Source organism: Scophthalmus maximus, chromosome 14, assembly GCF_022379125.1.
Source record: "Scophthalmus maximus strain ysfricsl-2021 chromosome 14, ASM2237912v1, whole genome shotgun sequence".
Classification (NCBI taxonomy): Eukaryota; Metazoa; Chordata; class Actinopteri; order Pleuronectiformes; family Scophthalmidae; genus Scophthalmus; species Scophthalmus maximus.
The window spans coordinates 18,436,185-18,463,263 of NC_061528.1; the positions used below are offsets into that span (position 1 = coordinate 18,436,185).

At 42.8% G+C, this 27,079-nt stretch overlaps 1 protein-coding gene across 3 annotated transcripts in view; it reads left to right on the forward strand.

Moving 5' to 3' along the window:
• col18a1a (collagen type XVIII alpha 1 chain a) overlaps positions 1–27,079 on the forward strand; it is a 73,188-nt gene that overhangs the window by 24,521 nt on the left and 21,588 nt on the right. Inside the window, exons 1-4 of one of the 3 annotated variants that reach the window (XM_047337242.1) lie at positions 8,237–8,682; positions 17,574–18,115; positions 21,217–21,300; positions 23,524–23,595. In XM_047337242.1, the coding sequence (XP_047193198.1) occupies positions 8,346–8,682; positions 17,574–18,115; positions 21,217–21,300; positions 23,524–23,595 (1,035 nt within the window). In that variant the 5' untranslated portion in view covers positions 8,237–8,345. Of the gene's footprint in view, positions 1–8,236; positions 8,683–17,573; positions 18,116–21,216; positions 21,301–23,523; positions 23,596–27,079 lie in introns of those variants that run through there. The other 2 variants (XM_047337243.1, XM_035603983.2) reach the window with 2 other exon arrangements.

Consider the following 27,079-nt stretch of genomic DNA (forward strand, 5'->3'; position numbering starts at 1 on the left):
CTACGCTCAGAGAAAAAGATGCAGTATTGGGCAGCTCCGTGTGATTAATAGGCCTCTTTTCCATCCAGTGTGGTTCCACTGTTAATGTTGCCGAGCATTTACAACAGACAGCTGAGGCAGCGTGTCACCCTCTTATGTGTTTTACTGCATGTGGACTGTAGAGGGAGCTGTTTCCTCACAGTTACACATCTCCCCCTCTGGGCGGTGAGGCAGCAGTGCTACTCAGATTTCCAGAAACTGCCGTCTGCAGTCGTCTGCTCAGTGGGTCCGTCCGCGCTGAGGACTGTGTGTCCCGTGGGTTCTGCAGAACAATGGATGTAGTCTTCCTTTCTAGAGAACACCTGCCGACAGTAGCCTGTAATAGATGGCACTCAACTCTCACAGCACAGCTGTGCACCAGCCCGCGCAACTCTTGAATGCCAAAGTGTGCCGAGCGCTCTGGTTGCAGCCAACGTGCGTGTTCACGGTAAACAGCCATTAGAGCGACGCGCTCGGCGGCTCCGGCTCGTCCCGCCACGTACTGCGAATCGGCGAGCTTTTGTTTCAGGCAGCAGAATCAGCGCCGTGTCTGTCATTAGCTGAGCAAACACCTCCCGGGCATTTTGGGGCCAATTACAGCTACAGACATTTCCGGATGCTCTGACTTGACAGTGCAATAATTAGTGGAGTGATTCCAGGCACAAGAAACTCTCCAAGGAGTCCCAGACGTTGCGGGGTGGGTGGAGTTTTTTTTTGGGAAGGACGACTGCAAAGTAAGCTGGCTTTCAGGTTTTGGGGTAATTCCCCGCATCGCAGCTCTTTCAAGGTCATGATAGCGTACGTTCCAGGTTATAATGCCTAATGCGATCATTACTTTTATCAGGGCTGTGAGCGTTCACGTGCTAATCGCGATGCGATTCAAGTCGGAGCGAAGCGAGCTAAATCGCGCGTCATATTGTCCCCGCTAGGCACCCGTAGTCGCTTATCCAAGCAACGGCTCGTTTCATTTGAAACGACTGTCCAGACGGTTCTGTTGACAAAACAAAAGTAACAGGCATCTCGTGTGTCAAAGGGAGTTTCACTATCACCGAAGTACTTTGAGTTCGGGCTGACACCTACTAGCTAAACATACAGGTGCGGCTAACGTCAGTCGGGCAAACGTCCGCGGGCCACCGCACCTGCACCTAACAACCGCGATTGCTAGTGAACATCGTAGACGTCCCGGGTCTAAAGGACGTCGTCCGGCCGGCATGTGCCTTGTCGTCGCGGGGATCTGTTGTTGCACGCACACAGGATCTGTATGAAACCCCAAGAAAGCAACTAAACCGGAACTCCTGACAAAATGCAAATGCTTAAATGGGCTTCAAGAATGGCCCGAAATGCAAAATAATGGAACGATACGCCTGTCACGATAATTACCTTATTGCCATCATAACATCTGTTCTCGTCGTAAATCAATGACCTTGTGGTCAGAAAACATGTATTGCTTTGTCTTTTTCTAAAGGCACCATGTCTTCAAAACGCAAGTCCAAACTTTGGATAACATTTCTCTGAGCAGCAGCACAAATCGTGTAGGACCAATATACTGTGAGCTCACATGAGTATCAGTATCAGAAAATGGTCTTAAAATTGGGATAGTATTGTTTATTGCACTAATTTCTAGGACAATGTATGGTGTAACAAAAAGCAGTTATCGTGACAGGCCTAATTAACTATACGATTAGTAGCGATTAACTATTGCATTTCAGAGATGAATCACCATTTTGTTGGGTCAGACCCGTATTTTCTGGCAACTACGTTTATTAAATTAGTAAAATGTGTCTATCTCAGTGGCCCCTCAGACCGTGCCTTATGAAAGTGGAGTTAATCGCTTATTTACATAAAACCAATAATTTGACATTCTCTGTTTCCCAAAGCCACGTTTCATGGGTTTTGCTGAAATCTCAAGCCAACAAAGGAACCAACCACTCATTCAGTAAAAAGGAATTTCATGGTGTTTTCAAATTGAGCGGAGCGCGTGGTTGACGCGTTCCCAGGGTGCAATGGGTTGTATAGAGCGGTTGTCTAGCCTTGATATGCTGGTGTCTGCTGAGGAAGTTGCCTTTCTTTAATGCACTTGATATGGGGAAAACATGGGAGCCTTTGTCCAGCGCCATATACAGTACAGCGCAGCCCCCTCCGCCTCTTTCCTATACTGTAACCTTTGTTTAGGCACCACAGGCTACGTCTTCTCCTGTTGTTACGGAATGTGTCTTTTTCAGAGTGACAGCCGAGATGTTTCTGCTTGCCTGAGCAGGACCGTGAGGAACCCTGCAGGGCTCTGTCTGACGCTCTGTCTCTTTCCACGGGACACTGGCTCGTTCAGTGGAAGGATGCAGCGTAACTATCTCTAAAGGGCCAATACGTGATTTTTGTTGCCTCTGCAGGGATTAAATAGGGTTCTTTTTCTTGATGACTTGGTTCTTACTTTGTCATGCAGTGAGATTTCAGTTGTTCCCTAACCCACCATTTCAAACTAGTAGCTGATAGAAAATGACAAAGGCTGTAATATCCCTTTAAAAAGAAACACTGCCTTTGTGCTTAAATTCAGGCCTTGATTATCTTCTCGATCCACAAATAATACTTACTTTTTATCTTTCAGGAATCTTCTGATAATTGTTCTTTTCAATTAATTGTTGAGTCTACAGTATGAAACATGAGTTTCACGTCTTCAAATGTCTTGTTTTGTCTGAAAAAAACTAATTGAAATCAGTTATCTAAAAAGTGTTCGTTCAGACTTACAATGTGGCAAAAACTCTTGAGACCACTGCACAGGTAGTAATTTTATGGGTGTGATATTTAAAAAAAGTAAATAGCAGCAAGGTGGTATAGCAGCAAAGCCTTTACTTTTTCCACGGCACAATGCTGTGTCACGTTCAAACACACTGTCCATTAGTCCTGCAAGTGCATATGCTCTTTACAGAAATGTGCTTATTGACTCTAACGACTCATCAACGTTCAAAAGAAAAACAACATCCTCACTCCCAGCCTGCTCCTCCAAGCCACTCCAGGACTGCGATAAGTCTCTATTTGTGGGAAGCAGGAGGTAGTAGGACCCCTTTCCCTCCTAATCTGATAGCTGTGACCCTCTGACCTCTTCTCTGTCAGCCCCCAGCTCTCAGTCTCTGACTGTGTCTCACACACACAAGGGCTGAAGAGCTCAGAGCTCATGTGATGTATGTGCGTCAGAGCGCATGAGCCTTATAATATACATTGACACTGCTGATATATAGGACTCCATCTTTTAAATGCGGTTTATCCTCCATTCCCAGCACTGAATCTCTGTGTGAGACACTCTAACTCTCTGCTGCGACTGGCCCTGACACCTAGGAAGCCCAACTTTTACTCAAAAGAAAGTAAAATTTACATTCTGGGCCAACCTGTATATTACACCACTTCCCATGGGACTGGGGCAGCATGGGGGCATTAGCACAAACAGCTGATTGTTTCTCTAAAAGGAGGGAAAATATATGCGAATGCATTCCATTTTCACAACAGGCTATAAATTCGAAGGCCACTGAATAGTCACTTTACTGTACCGTGATTCACTAATGCGTGAAACTTCAAACTTGTTGTGTGCATGTTTTGTGTGTGTGTTTGTGTGTGTGTTTCAGCCCCATGTTCAGGGTTGGTACATGTTTATCTCCCTGTTTATTCTGCTGCTCAGCTGTGACGTGCTGCGCAACCGCAGCCCAAAGTTTGTGTGTGTGTCCAAAGGTGTTGGTGCGCATGTATATCAACCGTATGTGGGCTTGTTCACAAATGTCTGGATGACCTCACGTGTGTGTGTGTGTGTGTGTGTGTGTGTCATTTAAAACTCCCAGTCCTCGGAGCTTAAAGCTTGTGTAACTACTGAGACGGCGACCACAGGATGACTCATAGCGAGAGGTCAACGACCCCCACTTGCTGAAATAACACCAGTGAAGGTGCACGCTGTTGCCAAAAGGCCCTCGAGCTGTTGTTAGGGCTGCAGAGAATAGTCCCTCACGTTTTTGAATTGCCAGCCTGTGCTTGTTCAGCGGTTATACCTTCAGGCACAGAGTGACACTCTTGTCGACCGTTGCCATGCAGCAGAATCCTAACTAAGCCTATGCATGATGACAACACGGAACTCTAGATGCACACGTTTGGGTGTTGTGGGGAAGTTAAGCCACAGATGAAGTGCTGGGTCAACGTTTAATTTGCATGGAAGTTGTACCCCCCCCCCCCCCCCCCCCCCCAAGCGTCAGTTGTGTAGGAAGTTGCGTTGCTTTTGTATGACCTTGTCTCCTTCAATTATTCACCAAAGCTATGTTTAGCACAGGTGAAACAGGCACTCGGAATTTGAAATTTGATATCCGAAAGACAGCGAGTATGGCACAAAATACCACTACGCAGTGACACATAATTGGACGCCTTCGGCCCCCGGCATGGATTATGTTCAGCGGGTTTTTGTTGGCGTCGTAATTAGTCGATCATTTAGCCTCCCGCTGATGGTCTCAGCCCTCAGACTCATTCCTGGTCTTAGGTTTCATGCTTTTGTCTGGGTATTGTCCGGACAGACACTGGGGAGGCCTGGAATTTCAGCTCGGCCCCTGCTCAAACATCTCAGGGTTTCACAGGTCACACGACGGAGGTTTATACGGAGTACCACTGTGCAACAGTGCTGTAATAATACAAGTCTTTGTTTCATAAGAGTTTATTCATGGCAGAAACTAAGAAGGAAGTGACTCCTAAACTAAATTGCAAATGCACAAATTCAGCACTTTTAAAGTCAAAACTAATCATGTTCAAAGATGATGATATATTTTTATTTATTATATCTTGTTATAACTTTAAGTTTAGCAAATTGCATGCTTAGTTTTTTCTAACTTTTCTTGTAAACATTACACATTGTAGCTAAAATTAGTAACTAGTAATGTCTCTGTAAATTATTCCTTCAATCATGGAACATCTCTTATTGAGCTGCTGAGTTAGGTTTAGTTAAGATGTCTGCCACCACCCAAATACAATGAAGGGGATTTTTTTTCTGAGTTCACTTATACAGAAGGAATCCCTGCTCAGATTATGGGCCTCTCTTTGACAAGTGACTAGCGTGTGAACTGGGCAGCGAAAGCTCTTAAAGAAATACAGCTTCAGATTGAGAATCACGGAATTTGCAAAGTAAAACCAAAAATGGGAGGAAGACAATGTTTGATTGCTGCTGCAGTTTTAGTTGAGCTCTGCCTCATAACAGATGGTCACAAGCCTTGGCCGCGGTGGAACATCACCGTCGGTCACAAATATCTCCTGCATCTTTACAAATCAGCTGTGAGGATGTTCTGCACAGAAGGCTTCATAGTCGCGTTCTTCGGCCTCAAGCATGTTTGACAGAACACATACGCCCGCGGCTCCGGGACGCACTTACCTGCACACAGGTAAGTGCGTCCCGGAGCGTGTTGTACGTGCGTGTCTACGGTGGTTGTGTGTTGCATTCTGAGCACTGCCAAATGTGGGTGATCTGTGCCTGAACACATCCTAGTGTACACAGATACGGGGCTGAAGCTGCTGCTGCTGCTGCTAATGTGCGACTTCTCCTTTTCAAATGTAGATAGTTCCACTAGGGAACATTTCTGCACTTTCTAAAATTAGACGAGAACTGGTTGCCTGATCTCTTAAAGTTTGATGCTCATCTACCAGGTAGAGGGGACACATTCCCTTTTTTCGCCTAATGCCTCATCTGTCTTTAATGTGCAGTAACCTCACAGCTATTCTTTCTTTAAAGACTTGTTCAAATGCCACTCTTAAAAACGGGGAATCTTCTGTCTGCGTTGTCCTCATGGCTCTAGCAGACTGTACTCCATATGAATGGTTGTAGGCATAAAAAGGGGATTACTCCAGACTACCTTGGCTGTAAAAAAAAAAACCCTGTCACTCCCAAAGTACGGATGTCCTGATTTCATCCAGAGCAATTTTGTCGGCTCCTTGTCAGTTTTCCCCCCTAAGTATCAGCAGATCGTTTCCTACTTCTGAGGAGACTTTTGACAAGGTGGCAGCCGGTATGCTTGGCCACCCAAGTCTGTCTGGCAAGTTTCCCACACTTCAAGTTTGAATCAAGTGATATAAACATAAACTCTGGCTAATTCATTGTCCTGGAATAACAATAAGTGGAATAACAGCACTCTGATTAGAGTCTTCAAATGATACGCTCTGTTTCAGACAGTTTCTTCTTGTCTTGATTTCACATTTCATTATTGTAGCATCCTCAGTTAAATTACAAATATCTGAGTTTGAACAGCCCTGGTGAAATTACTGGCAAATGTTCATGTGGTTATGATGTTGTTCTGTGATCCTAAAACAGCACAATTATACAATCAGCCACAAGAGTCCATTAGAGATTTTTTTTTGATGTTCGAGGCTAATCATTACCTGTCACAAGACAAGAGTTTATTACCTCGGGGTTTGCCCAACAGAGTTGCTACTATAAACACTGTTTATTTCGGTTTACACAACGACAAATTGAAACTGACAATTACTTTGATCATTGAGTTTTTCTCACCACAGAAAGGCTGGTTTCCTGAAACATTTTGTGATCATCCATTTGCCGCATAGCACGTCTTGAAAGTCGCCTTGAAGATGAATTATTTACCCAGAGAAATTCATTCTTTTTTTTCCCCATGGCCATAATTAAATTGTCTGTCTTTGACGGTTTTAGAGTGAACAATTGCATGGTAACACTCAAGAATGTTAACTCCTTTTCTTCCAGAGGGTTAAATAAACACTAAAATCATGTTACAGTCACTCTCCTAGAATGGTGTCGCTCAAGTTAAATTAGTTTCAAACTATTTTCTTTTCTTTTTATCTTGAAGAATAAATGCTCTTTTTTTAAAATGGGACGGGACAGTCAGGAACCAGCCAAAAGCAATCATGAGTTCCCTTAGTCATATTTGCCCTAAAGGACAACGCTTTTCATGTGACACAAACCCATAACCTTTTCCTTTCATGAACATTTCATTAGGGCAGAAAGTGCAAAAAATGATCTGGTCTTGTGATAAATCAATGATCTACCTTATTTTCTTAATATGTCCCAGTCAACAAAGTCTTAGTCTTTGTTTTTATTAGATGTGTGCATAAGATATATGAAAAATACTGAATGTTTCTCATTTCTTTAGAATTTCAGTTGTTCACCCTCCCCCAGTCTTAGAACAAACAAACAGGGGTCGTTTGGATCATCAGTGACCCTAGAGGATGAAGTTGTCGAACTTGTGTCGAGACTTTTCTGCATGTCAGCATAAACATGCGGAACCTTTTCGTAAGAATGGCTGCATGCTGTGCGCAAATGACCCAAGTTCCTTTCTATTAGCGAATCAGGTTATGTGCACAAAATGCCTGTCTTTATTTTATTTTTTTAAACCCTGGTACTATTACAGAGACACTTGCACAAACCTCCTGTAACTTTTGTCACTAATCTCCGATTAGCAGATGTCTAGGATCTCTGTCAACCGCATAGGCAGTGGGAGAAACCAGCCTGGACAAGAAAGTAAGGCCTGGATTAGTGTAACCACAGAGCAGTGAAGAGAGTGGTCTATACTGGACTGAGTAGTAAATTGCATTATGTAGAGACAAGGTATGCTGATATACTGTATGTGTATATATATATATATAAGTGTTGAATTTTGGCATAGTTATACCTTTAATTTGATACTGTTTGTAGCCAAATGTAAAGACCAACTTTTTAAAAAAGTATATTAGCTTTATCTTACACAACAATACAATTAATGTAATAGTTTTTTATATCTATTTAGTATAGAATATATCAACATATATCAGTAATTTGCTTCACTTTTGCAGTGGAATGTGACTAATTCTAATCAGCATTCCATCATAATGTTTGCTCCCACTGCATTTTCACACAATTTGCAGTTTTTCTCTAAAGCAATATCTGTAGTTTTTCTTATTATCATGTTTAAACAAAGAGAGCAAGTCGAGGGGAACAAATTGCCCCTCTTTGCACAACACTGAAAGCATCAGTGTTGCACCCTGAAAGGCAAGGCTGCCGTAATTCTGAGGTATCAGTCAGCAGGAGAGATCGCTTTTCACTGCTGTGACAAAGGGAGGAGGAGGAGGAGGAAGGAGGAGTTAGGAGAGGACATATTGGCAGGGCAGCCAACACGGAGCACACCTCCTTTTGCTCTCCCCCTTTACTCTTTTGAATGGGGCACTCCTCTTCACTTTTCCTCTCTGCTTAGTGGAGCGTGTGTGTGGGGACAGAGCTGGAGGAAAGCGTGTGCAAGGAGTAAGGTGGCTCTGTGGACATGTCACAGTCCACTCTGGGACCCTGATCAAGCCGCTGGACAAGACTTGACATAATGCACAAGATGAGGACTCAGGTTGGAGTTTTGTTTTTCTTGGCTCATGGGTTGGTCTACTCTGATGCTTGGTTCTGGTCATGGACTGGTACCACAACTTTGGCCCCAACAATGGACTATGAAGGGTCTGGCAGTCCAGCAGGTAGTGGAGAACAGCCAACAGAAGACATGATTGGAGCACAGATCATTGATGAAGGACATGGGATCCAAGTGACTGGGCAGACGTGGGTTGAGCCCACCGAGTCTGCTCTGCTGACCACTACAACACAACTGGAGAATGACGGGGCATCAGAAAAAATGGCCACAATGGGAATTTCGTCACCCATAAGTAAACCTGGTAATGGCACATCTTCATTGAGGGGTATGGGGTCTGAAGGATTTGATCATTTAACATTTACAGGAAAGACATCAGGACTTGAATCTGGTCTTGAGTCTGAATTGGCAGCAGACACTGGGTCAGCGCTTTGGTCGGGCTCTGGAGACAGGTCTGAATCTGGGTTTGCAACAGGAGCTGTAACTAGCCAGGGGTCTGCTTTTGAAACACACAGGATTTCTAAGGAAAACCAGCAAGGACCCGCAATGCCCACAGATCAGAAGGGGTTAGATAGTGCAGGCAGTTTGGTGTCCCCAAAAAATGATCTAAAATTGGACTTGATAATTCAAAACAGAACAGATGAGGGCCAGGAACTTGGTAGCAGAAAATCAGAGCAAAATCTGCATTTTTCTCATGAAATCTTTAATATCACTAGCAGAAGTGGAAAACTTGATGGTAGCTTTGATTTGACCAAATCCTCTCATGAGAACTCCACCCCCGGAGATTTACTAACTCTCCGGGGAGAAGACAACAACAATGTAGAGACTACCCAAGTAACTAGGGGCAACCAATTAGTGGAAGTTACTCATTTACCAGCTGGTGAGTCAACATCTACTCAAGACACTTTAGTTAACCAGGTTTTACAGACTAGTCAAGCTTCATTTCTTAGCCAGGCATTTTCTACAGCCCACACAACAACTAATACTCTAGAAAGGTTAATTTACCAACCACAAACAGTCACCAAGAGACCATATACTGTTTTAAAACACATGACTTCCCAACAACAAGAGCCTAATCCTGCATTAGCAACTAGCCAGACCGTGACAACCAGCCAAATCAGTCAGATCTTAGATGGTACACAGACATCAGTCAGGGAGCAAGAGCCTAGCAAAGCAACTGTATTTAGCCAGACAGCTGTAGATAGCCATGCACTAAATGAAGGCCACACAGAATTAGCTAAATCAGCAGAATCCCGACAATGCTTGTTGATAGATACAGCACTTCCTTTCTGCTCGTTCATGGTTGGGGAAAGATTTCTCATGCCCAATTACCTCAACCAGAGCAGTGTGGAGGAAGTTCAGGCACTCATGAACAAGTGGGCTTGGCTGTTGAATTCCCATTGCCACCATAGTTTGGAGTGGTTTTTCTGCCTTCTCCTGGTGCCAAAGTGCGGCTCCCCGGGTGCACTGCCTTGCCGCAGTTTCTGCGAAGTCCTGCAGGACAGTTGCTGGGCGCTCCTGGATGAGGGTCACCTCCCTGTGGAGTGCCACACTCTACCAGAGGATGAGGATGATGGGTATCAGTGCTTGTCAGTTAGTAACCAGAAAGGTAAACGCTGGTTCAAATCAATCCTAGTTTTAGGATTGATTTTGAACCAGTTTTCCAAATATCTACTCCCCAGTTTGTCTGGTGTTTTCACCCAATACCCAGTACCCAATACCCAATACCCAATACCCAGTACCCATACCCAATACCCAATACCCAGTACCTACCCAATTAATTGACATTTATCCCTTTTAAAAGTCACTGATATTACTAATGTGTTGGTTCTTTGTCTACAGAACCAAGACATGGTTCTGGCTTCAGCCTAATAAGCATGGTGCCGGTATGCTTTGCAGTGTTTAACCTGTTGCATGTATGTGTTTCCCTTGTCCTTTCGATTTAATTTTTTACTTACTCCTTACTCTCATTTTCTCTCTATCACACACACAGAGAGTTCAGTGGGGTTTTATTTCATTAGCAAACCAAATGACGTGTATTTCCTCTGTAGCTTATTGATTTAAAGGGTCACCCTTTGCTCAGACGGAAAGTGCTTGGTTTGTAGACATTTTGTATCAGGTCCTGCAGTGCCATCATTGCATCCACAGATTCACAGTGCAGTATTAAAAAGCGTCAAGGAAACTTCAAGCCGAACCTGCTGCAGTAAATAAAATGTGAATCAAAAGCACCTATTGAAATGGTATAATTTAGACTGATTCAGGAAGAAGGAAACCGTGGATGTCTTAAGCAGAAGTATTTATTATAAGAGCTCAATATTGAGGAGACTTCCAGGTCGCTACACAGATCAACAGGTTCACAGTGTTGGGCGTCCCAAGAAAGTCTGCCCATCCCCGGTCTCTGTAGTGTTTTTAGTTTAGAGTAATGTTGTCATCCCCCCTCGACTATGACACCTCGAGTGAGACATCAGCTGCTCAATGATTGTTTTGGCTTGCCATAGATGAGATGACCTTGCTTGGTGCCTGAGAAGACTCGTCTTAACAGTTTCTCAGGGAGGGTAGATGGAAATTCCTCAACAACTATGTCCTCCAGTTTAACAATTGTTTCTTAATGCACATTGCTGTTACATCAGAAAACACAAAGCATTTTCTGTCTGTTCCTTTTTAGAAGGAACAAGAACAACATTTTTTCTGCCATCTTTTTCTTTGCAATAGCGAGTGAAATGGCACTATTTGCTTTTTTCTCGTAGTCTCAATACATCTGAAGTTGCAAGATAAAAGCCCCTCCTCTGTAAACAGTTTTTGCATGATATACTGTAGATACTTTGGCTTACAGATTAGGTTGTCATGCACGGGAAGCAGTCATGTTCGCATCAGTGGTTTAAGTGGGATGTCAGTTTGGACAGCTGTGCTCATCAAAACACCTGTGATAGCTGGAAGGTTCCTGTACTCAGGTAACACAAAGTGAAAATGTTAAGGTTCAAAAAATTAACCATCTCATGTGCTTGTAATTACCATGTCAAAAAATGCCAATATATTCAATATGGCACGTCAAATACCAGAGCCGTTAGGTGGTCGCAGTTACCTAGTAGATATGTGTACAAAATGGATTCATGATGTAATCCTACTCATCAACACGACCTTTGTATTTTGAGCATCCTCTTTTGGATTTTATGTACAATCCTTGCCCCGGGGTGACTAAATAATGATGGAGAACATGACTCAGATGTTTACTGCTGCTACAGAGAACTGATTCATGGGAAAACATCCTGCATTCTCAGGTCCTGTGTCAAACAAGCCCAATCCCTGTTACTACACTCATGCCCTCCTCTCTCACTTCATATCACCGAGAGCTCCAGACTGTGTCCTTAACAGCTTTGCTATCTCTCTGACAGCATGCTCCACATGAGTGGACATGAGTTTCTGGATTCAGGACTAAGTGACACATATGTGGGCCCCAACAGATTTGTATATGTTTTAAAATGTTCTAACTTTCTGTGTAGTGTGGCGATGGTGTGGGTTTCCGCATCAGAATGTTTAGCAAATAGACAATTGGGTAAATTACACAAAAGCTTAAAGAGTCATGTTTCCTGCCCATGTAGCATAGCATGTTTGGGAATGCAAAAAACAAAAACAAGATGTAGTGTATCTAGGGGCTACAGCCTGCTGACACTGCAAATAGACCTTAGACAAATTATGACCTTGCTGACGTCTACAACACAGATTTTCTGATCAGTCGTTCATTTCACTAACCTGCAGGGAATTGTTAACTCCTGTGTGTGTGTGTGTGTGTGTGTGTGTGTGTGTGTGTGTGTGTGTGTGTGTGTGTGTGTGTGTACGAAATAACTCAAAACTCATAGACGTCTCTTCACCGAACTTGATTGGACTATTACTCGGGAGTGTTTCTCCAGATGTATAACTTTCGATGTTGTTCGGTCATGGGGATGCGGGAGGATGACACATGCACACTGTATACAGAGCAGGGCCAGTGTTAAGCTGAGGTCTGCCTGCCGAGAGCTGTATTCTTGTCGCTAACCCTGAAGATATAACTGGAGTGTTTTCAGTCACTCTAAACCATTCTTGGATAAACAGAATGCCACTCTATTGAATACCATCTGGGATCAATAATTCGAGATGCATACCAATAGACAATCCTCATAAGTTTTATGTTTATTTGTTAAAAAGACTAAGACTTAGTAAAAAATTATTTTGCTAGTGACTTGCTACGGTCCCTCTGAGGTTTCATTGCCCCCAAATTCTGAGGATAACTGGTAAACGTATGAGTCAATGAGACGTTGCCTATGCACATTCATACTCCACATTCTTGTCCATCCTACAAATCGCCCTGTGCTTACTGTATGTGTCTAATTGCAGCAGCCTGTGAACACACTGGTGGATTTGTAAAAGTGGATAACAGCTCGCTAAACCACGTCACTCACAATGTGTCACAAAGCTCTATATGTCTTTTGCCCTGAAGCCAAAAAAAAAGCTTTGACCTCTCAGATTCACTAATCAGAACCCATACTGTGCAGCGTCTGGGAAAGGTTCAGACACCTTTCAGGCCTGCAGACTTTATCTGTGGGAGGAGGGCATTCATACGCTCTTTTTTTTTGTTGCTCTGGGCTTAATACCACCCCCCTCCTGCATCGTTTAACGATGACCTGTCAAGAAAGAATTTTGACTTGATATACTTACATCTCTTTGGGTTGGTATAAGTTTTAAAGACAGGACCATCGGCGTGGGGCAACCAACACAAAAAGAGCACTTTATTCTCAAATGTATCTGGATGTAGCCTATAGACGTGCCTATGTGGGCAATTACTGTGGGAAGATTGCAGAGATATCAGTGCATGGTAACTTTTTAGAGATCTGTCAGATGTGGTCCTTTACTACCCGGATGAGGGGGAGACGGGATTGTTTGGGCACAATAGGCCTTTTAATGATGTTTTCCCATGGTTACCAGACTCCTGCTTGAAAGATGAGCAGTCATTCATATCGGGGGTCAAAAGGTCAACTTCAATTTATTTTTGATTAGCTCTTGGAGGTAAACTATTTCCTGTATAATAAACTCCACTATAGCATTTTATTGGAATTGAATCAAATCCCGCCCCTGGCCAACTCTGTGGTGTATTTAATAAGGTAAAAAAAAAGATCTTCTATTGTTAAGATACAAGCAGGTCTTGCTGATGGAATCTCAGTTTCTGTTTGGAGCCTGTACACCTTTCTGGTGGTCTGACACTGATTTGTAGCACCATGGTTCCATTGAGCCGAGATTGATATTGTATCTCATGACAGGAAGGACTGAAGCTGGCTCCAGCTCCTCTGTGTGCCGCTTGCCAGGGAATCATTTTGACTCAGCTCTCGGGAGGGTTCCAATTATGGGCACAGTGTTGTCCGACTTCTCTGCTGCCAGAAACCCGTTGCCCCCTCTGGCTTGTGTTGCACTAGTACAAAACCCGAAACTGATGAGGCAGTGTTGCTGAACAGAGTACAGACGATCAGGGATGGGATGGATAATCGCCCACTTGTGACATGCTGTAGAAGTGTTTGACAAGCGTCTCTTAAGGAGAGCAGGGCTTGTCTCAGCATTTTGGATGATTTTGGATGTTAACCTACTTAAATGTATTACAATTGCGCCTCTGCGTAAAGTGATATTTTCTTCCGGCATTCCCAAAAGACACGTTTAGGAAGCTGGTGGTTTGTTTTCTATGTGTCGCTTCAAAGCTCTTTACGTACAGGTAGAAAACATGAACAGTATCATGTTACACCTTCCGCAAAGAGTAAAGTGCACAGGTTGTGGTGGACCCATTTTCTTTTTTTGTGGTTTGAGAATTACAGCTTAGCGTGAGCCCCCATTAAATTCTCCTTCCTGGACTGTGATGTGGTTTTTGGATTCGATACCTTTTTCAGAGCATTCAGGTTAAACATAAGGCACATCTTTCATGGAGGTTCACAGAATAATCATTTGCAGAAATAAAGAGAAAATCATGTTCATGTTATTCAGAACATGCTGTGACAAATTAGATCAGACACAGTGGAACTATTACAAAATGTCCACATATATATGCAGCTATAGGTTTGATCTTACCATTGTTTATGTTGGAAGTTCCTTGGAGTATTATAACTCCTTGCATAAGATAAGATATGATGAGATCTACCTTTATTGATCCCCTGTTGGGGAAATTCATAAATCGACACAGCAGCACATAAGTGTAGCAGCACAGGGGAAAATGTAACAATAAGATAAAGTAAAATAGAAACAGAATCTAAGTTAAATATGGTCAAATAAAAGTACTATGCAATGACAAATGAATGATGAAGATGATATTTATCAATGCTTGCATCCTTTTTAGACTTTTACCTATAAATGCATTTGTCTTGTCAAACCCAATCTTATACAGTATCTTATTCCTCCAGATAAAATTGATTCCACCAAGTAGTCTTGAGGGGAGATTGAGGGGAGAGATCATCGCCCTCGTCAGCAGGCCTCAAGGGATGAGTTAAAATGGTGATGGAGTGTAGTCAGTGAAACTTTTTCTCAGACTGTCCAGATGTTTTAAATGTTTTTTCCCCACGGAATATATACAGGATCCCGTACTTCCCAAAGCTGTATATACACTTTTTACGCTGTATATATACAGCGTTATCAACAGGGAATCACAAAGTCGTCCTGGAATGTGAGGGAATGAAACAAGAGCTGTGTTCCTGGTCAGTATGTGGTCCTCAAACTAGCGCCGTAAATCCAGCAGGGCACCATTCATCAACGGCCCTTTTCTCCGCCCCAACTGGCCTTGAAGCTGTCATTGGATAACAAAAGCGGGTGAATTGAGATTGCACTTAAAATGCTAATGGTGCCCCCCAACAATTTTTGATCTCTGAGGAGGAGAGACTGGCCCTTTGCTGACAATGCAGGCACGTTGGACTGGCCTCAGCAAACAGACAAAGTCAAACCTTTTCATCTGCTTTACTTCCGCTAATGAAGTTGTCTTCGTTCACAGTCACAAGCGTTCCTTTTTTTTCAGTATTGGCATTTGGCACAATAACCTATGATTCCTTTTTTGATTTGTTACTAGTGTTCCTCTTTGCACTTAGTGTTTATAGTCTGGTTCACGTGGATGACTCTTCTTTTTGGTGCACATCTGGTCGGCGCGAGTGGTGACCAGCGGGGGAGATGTCTCTGTAATGGGGGTTTTGGGAAGCTCGTACGCACGCACGCACACGTTTCAAAAGGACGTCTGCTGGACTTTTGGCACATGCATTAGAAAATCCGTGGTTTGAGAAAGGGGATGATGATATTCAGTCTCACTGGGGAGAGTGAGACTGAAGCCGCAGGTTGAACTTCAGAGGAATGCTGCATGCTACAACCCTGGCTCCGTTTGAGAGATGCGCCTCGCATTCCAATTTATCACAAACCTTGAAGTTTAATCTACACACAAATCAAATTTTTTTTGAATAACTACCCGCAAATTTGGGCTCGACAATAAGCATTACACTTGCAAAATGTACAAGAGATTCAACCATGCGCGATCAGTTAGAGGCGTGTTTCTGCATCAAAGATCGCTCGCATGTCGTCTTCAGCACCCGTAAGCAGGAGGATTTTTACAAATTAAACCGGTGTGATTTCCATCGTGGAGGGTTTCACCAGTGAATTACTACGGCGCCTTGCCTTCTTCAGCCCTTTCCCTGGCAGAGATTGTGCAGTGGAGGGAGCCAGGATTTAGACATGTGAGCACAGGCCCGCCGCAGAGACCCTCGAGGTTTCTCCTTCTGACTTTATCAGACTAAAACATCTGGTAGATGTTTGACAGTTTATTGTTTACTGCCATCAATGCAGCAGCCAAGGACTCATGGTCTACCTGTAGTTTTAATCCTGGTTTAGACTTTATGCTAAGGTCTTGTCTTTGGACATTTAATAATTCAGAAACATTCATAACGTTATTTTCCAGTAATGGGCATCTTTTAATGGGTATTAGACCGATATCGTCTTATCAATAATATCCTATTGTGAAATTGAACAATTAACCAATGTAGAGAAGCTTATAAAAAATACAATTTTGTTGATATTGTTGGGCACTCAGACAATATAAGCGGTGTTCATGGTTTTACAGCAGAAAGCAGGGCCTCGGGTTCAGAGAAACACTTTGCGCGTTTAAGCTCTCAACACAGACGGACCTCACTGATCTCCTGCACTCAGGGCAGTGGGGAGCCTTTGAACCGAGCACAATAGTCACCAGGTGGTAAACCAAAGCATTTCTTCAAAGCACCAGGACCTGCAGCCAGTGGTCTCCCAAAACAGTGATTTTTTTTGTCATTTTTCTTTTAGCACGAGGAAACTTTTTTGGTTTGGCGCTATAGCAAAAACAAAACCTGCCTCTGACGTGCGTGCGACTGAACACAAATTGCTCTTTGCGCTCTGTGCATTTTCCTAAAACGCCTCCAATAATTATGCGCTGACCTCGCCAGAGTCACCCAGGGTGATGGAAGACTGAGCGCGGATATGCAGGAGGCCCAGCTGTTGGTCCCTGCGTGCCCCGGAGCACTGACATTTAGCAGATGTCACACAAGTCGGAAGAGGGTTTTTTTCATACCTTAAGGAATGTGATGTATAGATATATCCATCTTTATCTAATTCTGCACAGAGCAGATTGATCATTCAAAATATGAGGAAAATATGTGATTTTCTGCCATAAAGGTTTGCAGAAAAAATGCATCTGGAGAGCTCCATCAATCAACCATGCACTGTATCTCCAGGGCTGCCCCTGTAGTTCACCTTTCAGTTTAGGAAGTAGGAGTTTATGTTTTAGGGGCTCTTGTCTTTGGATTTGAGGCCTTGGCATGTCTGTTAAAGTGATCTTTCTTTTCTTGGTCTCAAATGACCCATCCTTTGCCTTTTTTGGGACGATGAGCCTTTCCATATTGTGGTCTAGAAGTTATAAAAATGGTTTGTTTGTTTGTTTGTGATCCCCTGAGCCGAGTTCTTACATTACTCATAGAAAGTAAAAAAGAAATACTGACGTTTTTGAAGTTATGCCTGTTGTTCTTTTTTTCATCCTAGCTATTCCTGCATTATTGAAACATTCACTTTAAGTCACCAACAGCCTGGTCTAACATTATACCCTGCCATGCTGCCCTCCCTTCTAACACTACACATTGTTTGATGCATATTGTGGCCTAACATCTTTTTTCTCCCCCCCTCTAGAAGACAGTGGTGTCTCCCTTCTGCAGCTGATCGGGGACCCTCCCCCCAGTGAGATCACACAGGTCTTCGGGCCTGACAACAGCCCCGGATATGTTTTCGGCCCCGATGCCAACACGGGCCAGCTGGCACGCGCCCACCTGCCCAGCCCGTTCTACCGAGACTTCTCCCTTATCTTCAACCTGAAGCCCACCTCTGACAGGGGCGGAGTCATCTTCTCTGTCACGGACGCCTCCCAGCAGATCATCTATGTGGGCGTCAAGCTATCGCCCGTGCAGGGCGGCAACCAGAATGTCATCCTGTACTACACGGAACCCGACTCGCAACAGTCGTATGAGGCGGCCACGTTCCTTGTGCCCTCCATGAGGGATACCTGGACCCGCTTCGCCATCGCTGTGAGGGACGACAAGGTGATGTTCTACCTGAACTGTGACACAGACCCTCGGGTGGTGCGCATCGAGAGGTCCCCGGATGAGATGGAGCTGGAGGCGGGTGCCGGAATCTTTGTTGGCCAAACTGGAGGAGCGGATCCTGCCAAGTTTCTGGTGGGTACAGGCCTATTCTGTTTTGAGGATCAATCATTTAAGAAATATATTATGTGCAAAGTTTAACCTTAGATAGATAGGTAGATAGATATACTTTATTGATCCCAAGCTGGGAAATTCTGGTTACAGCAGCATGTAGACTCAACACACCTTTCGAAATATACAGTAAATACAGAAAAACAAATGTAAAAATATAAGCTTTGCCAAATGAACAAGGAAAATAAATAAAAGAATTTACATGAAATAGTGCAGTGTGTGCAATCAGTTACCAGAAATGTGCATAGGAACCTGGTAACATCAGAGGTGCAAATTGTGTATTTGTGTTAGACAGACTCCAGAGTCTCTCTGTCAGACAGATGTGAAGTGTTATACAGTCTTATGGCTTGTGGCAGGGAAGATTTCCTGTAACAGTCCTTTGTGATGTATTTCAAATTCATTGTAGATAAAGAAATGTGAGCAAAATGCTTTGGTACTGAACAAATTCGACATTTGACAGAAAAGTGATGGGGACTCCCGCTGCGAGAATCTTTGGAGAAGTGCAGCGCAGTGTTTTGATTTTCCACAGCCGGGCATGTGAAACAGCTTGCCTGAATGCCCATTCTCGTGACTTGATTGCCCAAATTGGCCAACTCCAAAAGTCTACGGCAGCGCACCGTCCTCCTTGGACCTCTCTGCACATAATTGGACGACCTCACAGCTGGGATGTAATTACCTCTGGTCATTTGACTGCAGTAAAGCTCAGCAACAAATGTTGACCTCAGCTGTTAAAGGGCGAGAGCAGTTCACCCATGGCCACAAACCGCGCAAGCCAAAACATGCAATCAGTGATAACTCTTCATTTTGTGTCGTGGGTCATGCAGCTATTTCAAATTTAAACCGTGATCAGTAGGTGCAATGCAGTGTTCTGTTTACACTAGGGCTGCAAAGATTAGTCGACATTGTGGACAAAAATCGATGACAAAAGCCGAGTACCCGCTGCTGAAAACAATGAACATTAATATTTTACTGTAGCGCTAAAGAAAAAAGTGATACTCTTGGACTTCACTGTGATTTATTATCCAATTAGTCGAATAATCGTTTCGATAATCGATGACTAGTCGACTATCAAAATAGTCGTTAGTTGCAGCCCTAGTTTACACAAATCTAAATAGTCAAGCAAAAAGGGAAAAAAACATATAAACATAAAACATAGATCTTGATGTATATAAAGGAAAAACATAATTTTGTACAATTCACTCAAAACACAAAACACCTGGACTTTTTGGTAAAAATTTTACAATTATAATCTCCACTACAGAAGAAAGCTCACTTCATTGCTTTTTAAAGTCAGACTTAAAGAGAGAAAATCTTTCGCTTAATTTGTGCGAAACATCTTTATATAGAAAAAAGAAATAAGATTTTATGAAGAGGCTTTTGTGGTCTGAAAGGGATCCACATTAATATCTGTTTTCACTGGCATATAATGTAATGTCCATACTTTCAGTAAACATGCAGCTGTAAATCAAAAACAACAAAACACTTATGAAACCATACCCGGAAATAAATCTTTATTCAAACCAAAAAACAGTTCCAGTAACCTGAAGGTCGGCGGTTCGATCCCTAGTCCACATGCCTACGTGTCTTTGGGCAAGACACTTCGACAGTATATAAATGTGACGTGAATGTGACAGAAAAAGTGCGGTAAATAGTAGAACTGTGTGAATGTGTGTGAATGGGTGAATGTGACTTTTCCTTCGAAGAGCTTTGAGTGGTCCATATGACTAAAAAGCATTATATAAATACAGTCCATTTACCATTTAACATACACTAGGGTTAACCTGACCTTATGACCTTGCTCTTATTTTCACATTGAGTAAAACTTTAACATGATGGTGGTCCTTTACCTTGCACTTTACACTACTCAGCATGTCCAAATACAGTAATATAGAGTGTTGCTGGTTGCATGTAGCCAGAAAGGCATAAAGAGCTGAAAAGGGGTAGGCATTCCATGTTTTTAAAAAAGGTTTTCCTTTAATAATGGTGATTGCATTTTGTCATGATAAAGAAATATAATATAAAGTAATATATATTTTCACCAGTTAATACCAAATAGTCCAAAGACCAGATAAATACTTCCCATGTGGTTTTAAAACCCTTGAAGTCACGTTTTTAGTGTTTGGCCAGATGAAACGTCTCTTTGCTTCCTGTCTCAGTTGTAATGTTTTAATATATTTAAATGCTGTGTTTGTAGGCTGAATTTTTTCATTCATTTATTTTTTATTTTGGTCATTTCCTTGTGTTTGGGTATTTTGTCAGCAATTTAAAAAAGAAATCCAACCCTGTTTCTCCTGTAAGGACTAGGTGACCGTGTGCTTTTTGTTGACCGTAGCACTGAAGGCTCCTGGGGTCTTGTGGATTTTATTCACCTTATCAAATTAAGACTTGGTATGCTTCTCCAGCATCTAGATACTTGCATCATGTATTTTTAAATGTACATTCCATTATGAACTATTATTCATTTAGATGTCCCCATTTATTATCATCCGTCACTGGCAGAGGCATGCTGCGGAGACAGTTTAGTGCATAGGATTTACAATTTAATGCAAAGATCTGAAGCAGTTTGATTGAGAAAAGACCATAACATGTCAGCTGAGTCAGTGCAATCACTAAAAGCCAGACGGGGGTTACAATGTCAAATATCTTCTGCTATTTGTCTTCAAAGTTCTATCAAAAGACCCATTAGACATGTTTTTCTCATGACATAAACGTGTCCTGTGAGTCAACATCAAGTAACTCATCAGCGGAGAAACCACCTCCACACACAGAGCTAATGGGCCTTTGATAGGCAGGAAGATAGCATTCATGCAATCTGTGAACATCTTGTGTGGGAACATCAGATGGCGTGTGGGGCAGAGATAGTGGCACTTCACAGGCAGAGGCCAAAACTGCAGACATCAAGAGCCCCTCTCATTTTGTGGAACTATGGGAATTCCCCGAGAGCTGTTGCCAAACTTTGAGCATGGAATTCCAGAGATGAATATCCATATTTACATGTTGAAAGTGAGACGTCGCACGTGTGTGACATGTGCTGCTCTGATGTTACTCTGTGCATCATCAAACAGGGGGTGATCGGTGAGCTGAGGGTGGTGGGAGACCCCCGTGCCGCTGGGAGACACTGTGAAGAGGATGAGGACGACTCAGATATGGTGAGTGACAACTAATCACATTTTGAAGATAATGTCCTACATGCAGTAGTAGATTTGAGGGGGTCAACCTGCACACCCCCCCCCTCCCCTCATCCCTTATTAGCAGAGAGAGCAGGGGCAGAGAGGTTGTGTCGCACAAGGTTCATTGTGTGTTCATCAAGGAATTTAGTTTGTAAAAAAAATGTCAAGGGGTCATTTGGTTCGTGTAATTTAGAATGTATAGTGATAAACATGAGATAAGATATGCCTTTATTCGTCCCACAATGGGGTAATTTGGAAGATAACCCTTCGGGACAAAAAACTGCACATCATTTAAGTGTATTTAGGTGTATTTACTCAAAAAAGGACAGATGTCACTGTAATGGTTAAGGTGTCCTGCAACAATATAATGTTTGTGTTAGTTGGTGGTATGGGGGAGCCGGGGGGTGCTCCCATTGGGCCATACCCCCCCCCCCCTTTAAAAAACAAATCCCCTACTGACAAATTCTGTAGTACTTCAGAGGAATGGGGACACTGCATGTTAGAGCAGGGGTTCCCAAACTTCTCCTCCCATGACTCCCAAAATAACTTGTGATCCCAATTATACCTGGAGCCGATTGAAGCGTTAAAAGGATCTTGATTTAAGCTGCTTTGCAATAAAAGAATCACAGACATACACATGATGCAATGTTTCCTTTGGTGCTGTGAATTGATCCGCTGCAGCCGATACTGCCACTGATGTGCTTTAATCACATCAGGGAACAAATAAAATTGAAAGCTGATGACACATTCACCTATTATTTTGAATTTCAGTGCATTTCATTTCACTTTCAAAAGTAGAGAACATAACAGAAAATTGCAACAAACAAGAGATGCCCTGAACTAACACAAGCGGTGAAATTTAACAGGGCTGTTGATTTAGTTGATTTATTCCAGCATGTTGCCTCACTTGTAACCAACAGTAAATCTGTAACAGATAAGAGTCTGAGAGGATGTGACCCTGACCACCCACACACAAACACAGGTGCCTCTTCGCAGCCCACCAGCCGCCTTAACTGTTATTTTGTAAAACATTGCCGTCACAGCTGTTCCGCTGGCTGAGACCACCAAAAACCATGTCCTTGCTGACAGAATAAAGTTCAAGGCTCGACTGCTAGTTGTCGTCAAATCTTTAGATGTTGTTTGGTTTAGACGGGGGGAAATTACATTACCAGTGGAAATGACAGGTTTCGGATGTCAGGATGGGCCTTTTATCTGAAACCATAACCTCATACACAGCTGTCTGACAGTGTAGACCGGACAATTCAAGATATTGAATTACTGTGACGCCTTACCGTGTACTGTTTGAAACTTTCTTTCTGTAATTCAACAAGCAGATATGAATTTAGTACACAGATAAGACAAGTTCAGTATTAAAGGTGACATATTATGCAAAAATTACTTTTTCAGTGTTTGTGCACATAAATGTGTGTATCTGCGGTGCCTGCCAGCCCACGACCTGTGAAAAAAGACCACCCTGTCATTTTCTTGTGAGCTGGCTAAACCCTACAGCCTGGTCTGAACAACTGGTTCATATTTCTCTCCGACTGTGATGTCACAGTTGGACTCTTTTGGGTAATCCTGCCTGCAATCTGAGAGTATCCCCTTTTCCGGTGAAGGGGCGTGACATTTCTAACACATTTTGAAATGGGTTGACAAATCACAACAGACTGGGCCAGGTGGCCAATCGGAGCAGACTGGGATTTAACGGGAGAGGAAGCTAAAAGAATTCCAGGAGCTTTGGACAGAGGTTGAAAAGAGGAACTGTGGGAATGAGCAATGAGCTTTTCTGAATATTAGACCATGTTTACCTTTTCAAGTGGTAACCCACATTAAAAGTATGAACCTGAATATGATATGTCACCTTTAAATTACACCTTCATTTCACCAGGTGTAATACTCACATCAACACAGACAACAAAGACACAACACAGAGGGCCCTGATACTGTCACACAGAGCACAATTTGTGATTAAAAGATGATGTTATTTAGATATTTTGTCCAGGTATTCAGTTACAACGTAAAATGCTAAATGTCATTATAGATGACTTGAAGAATTCAATCCAAATTAATTCCTGACACTGTTAAATATTTTTTTTTTTTTTTTTTAAAAGATGTTAGAGGTCTGAATGCTCTGAATTAGACCCAGAAGAATATATTGTGGTCTTAATAATGAAATGTTCAACGCATTGCTGGTCTCCTCAGGCTTCAGGCGATGGAAGTGGCTATGAGGAACCGAGACCCACAAGACCAGCCGTGGAGAAACACAGATTGACGGTATGGAACATCCTTTGCTTATTACTGAACTCTCCTACCTGTAACTTGTGAAGGTTTGACACTCAACTGCTATTGCTTTGTTTTTCCTCATTATTTAAGCCTGACTGAATTACTCTATGCTGCATTGATAAAGGTTGTGGATAGAATTAGCCTGAATGAACAGACGATTCATCGACAGATATACACACATACTATTCCTTGAAATTATTTTTGCTGCCTTTACACATTATATTGAAACATTCTGGATTAGTCTTCTGTTTCCTTCCTGGAAATTGCTCTGGATAATAAATCAAGAATATATGAGAGAGTAGGAAGGAGAATGAATGGCTGGATGAATAATGCTTTGTTCCCTAAAGATGATCCAAACAGCTGATCAATCATCAAAGATTATTAACTGCAGACTGTGCTTCTGCAAACTGAGTCATCCCAGTGTTGAGTACACCACCAATGTCTCAAGTTACTGGTGAGCGAACACTGGTCCCTCAAGAGAGAGTAAAAACTTCTGCGTTGACGACTGGAAATTGAGATGCTTCTGACTCATACATTTGGAGATTAAGACTTTTTCATATAAAGTTGCCTCTTTTTTAGACTGGACTGAGATTGGTGAGTTAAAATGTGTCCACTCTAAACGTTCAGTGTTGGGGACTCAATCCTTTTGAATTTGAATTTGAATGATATCTTATGGACCTCTGGACCTATCACCTGGATGAAGACCCTCCCCTAAATCACTGTGTCCATGTGTATCTGTTTGTTTCCTCCTTCCTCCCTCCATCCGTCACTCTCTCTATCTCTCCTGTCCCTCAGTCTTCCTCTGTCTGCTTTCTGTCTCTCTCACACTCACGCACACAATCGAATTCCCCAGACACCCACTCACATCTTCCTGCCCTCCGAGATAACCACGCAAGTTGGAACACACTATAGCATAAGCTCCACCCACCGCAGCCACCTCTGTGCGTGCTCGCACTCCCACTCACAATTATAGTGGAGAGTCAAAAAAACAGATGTAAATTTGGACTCGATCACCGCCGCCCCATTTCAAGGTTTTGTTATCCTGACTGGTTTCTCGATCAGCTGTGTACAGGAACTGACAGAGGTGGAAAAAAAAGTTGGAGAGGCAGACAGGGTCAGGTACCTCGAGTCGGAAGTCTCTTCGTCCCCCTCTGCCCTACTTACAGTAGTCTGCCTTGATGCTCTGCAGGTTTTACAACGGGCTTTTCCATCTGTTCCATAGGCACTTATTAGCATCGTGTAATATTTCGTGTAATGTAAAAGACAACAGCTGGCATCTAATTCCTACCTGCTGAGATTTTTTATGTTTTTTCCATTTGATGTCTGTTCACAGACAGTACAACCCACACTCTGCGCAATTGTCGAACCCGTGCAATTATGGCAAGTCTGGGCAAAGACAAGTTAAGAGAGGAAGCGTTGTACGAGTGAAACTTTTCCATTTTGTCATCCCGGAATTGGTGGTGATGGATGGCAGAGCTGGTCAGTCATCCTTAAGAATGTCACTGCTCGAGTGTCACACTTCAGCATGAAGCCCAAAGAGGAAATGATTCTAAAATACTAACCTGACGTGATGCGTTTCATTGTTTCTGATATGGCCATTTAGTTGCAGTTGCTTCTAACATCAAATATGTCCACAAATAACTATAAATTACATGAAATTTCCTGAATATGAACAAATTTACCGGCATACTAAGATTGCATTTAGAGTTGAATACCAGGACCGTGAAAGTGAAGCACCGAAATGGAATTCAGCCAAGATTCATTTTAATATTTGCAAATTATTTAATAGCTGTTTTTCGTACCATAAGATGTAACAAAAAAAAAAGTGTGGAAAAGGGGAGATTTCCCTCCAATATGTGACAAGATACGACTGAAAAAATATGTAATGCAATGAGTATTAAAATTGACTGACTGAGTAATTATTAGATATAATTGAATGGAGAAAAGTTTAAGTTTGCCTAATCTTCTTCATCTTTATAATAACAGCCTGGGCAAAACGCTGTTGTAGCTGCATTGTGCTCTGTTTACCTGGGTGGCATCTTTTGAGATGGGAAAGGCAAACTCCCAAGTCATGTTTGCCTTTTTCCCAGGCACGTCTACAACACAAATGTCCTTAATTTGAGTGATCATTATCATTATCATGGCAAACTGTGGTCCTGTAGACGGTGCTGTTGACAGTTCTCTGTTACACAAGAGTCAGACAAATGACAGTCAAATTTTGTTGCTGCACTTTATAAACAGCTGGTCTGTTTTTCCTTTAATTCTCAGGCTTACCATAAAAATGTTCAAATTCTACTAAGTTTCCTCTGTGTACTTCATCGGATGTGCACTGGGGGAAAAAAAGGCTCCTGCAGAGGTGGAATATGATTGCCAGCGGAAGCTGCATACCTTCTCTTAAAGTCAGCGGGTTTGTGTACTCCAAATCTATCAACACGATGTTCTAAAGGCAGAGACCCTCCCACCCATCATCCCCGGCTATGACGGATTGGTAAAGGAGTGAACAAGCAGGGTATTCTCTGTCACATTAATACGTACATCAGCTCAGAACAGTCGGCAGTGGTCAGGCCGAATTCTTAGCAAAGTCCACGCTGAGTTTCCCAGGGAGGAAACGGGTTAATGGGTAATTAACAACACTGGCTTCACTTTGCCCCTGTGGCTGCCCCCCCATCCACCCGTCTCCCCTCCCCTACATTCTTCATTCCACTACTCTCTTGAATTCCACAGGTGACAATTCGAGATGTGTCACCGGTGAAGAATGAGCTACAGACCGGGGGATATTCGCAGACTCTCCTCCCTCTCTGTCTCTATTTCTTTTCGGGTTTTTTTTACCCAAAAGCAGTTTGTAATGCAGAGCTGATCCCCCTTGCTGTTTTTAGTGGCAGTAGACAGTTGGCACTACAGGCAGGCCTCTCTTTCTTCTGTCCACAAAACCCACCCACAAACACACTTGCAAAGGGTTCACAGAAAGATTTAGATTATCGTTTTTCTAAATATTTTATGCTATTTTCATGTGCATAGATTATTTTGAACGCTTAATTTTGTCGCCAAAAGAGAGCACAAAGGTCAAGGAACAACCACACGCACACACACTCCATATCCCTCCCTATATTCAACCACTTTTTGTGGGTCGTGGGCCTTTGCAGGATAAAAGCGAGGTCTGCTTTAGCAGCAATAGGTTGATCCTACACATACACAGAGACAAATACAAACTGAGGTCGGTGTGTGCTGTTTGTATTTTAAATAAGCTTATTGTCCTCCAGGTGTCGCTATAACTCTTGTTCTTGACATGTTGCAGCTGCAGGTGAGATCAGTGTGACAGACTGTGGGCTGTGTTCCTTGAAGTCTTCAATAAGGTTCACCTAAAGACACATTTTGCAATAGGACCCAGACATGAGAAAGAAAGAAAAAAAAAAGTTGGTCTGATGTTGACTGATCATGTTTAAAGAAGACTTGGTGTAGAGCTGGGAAACAGTCC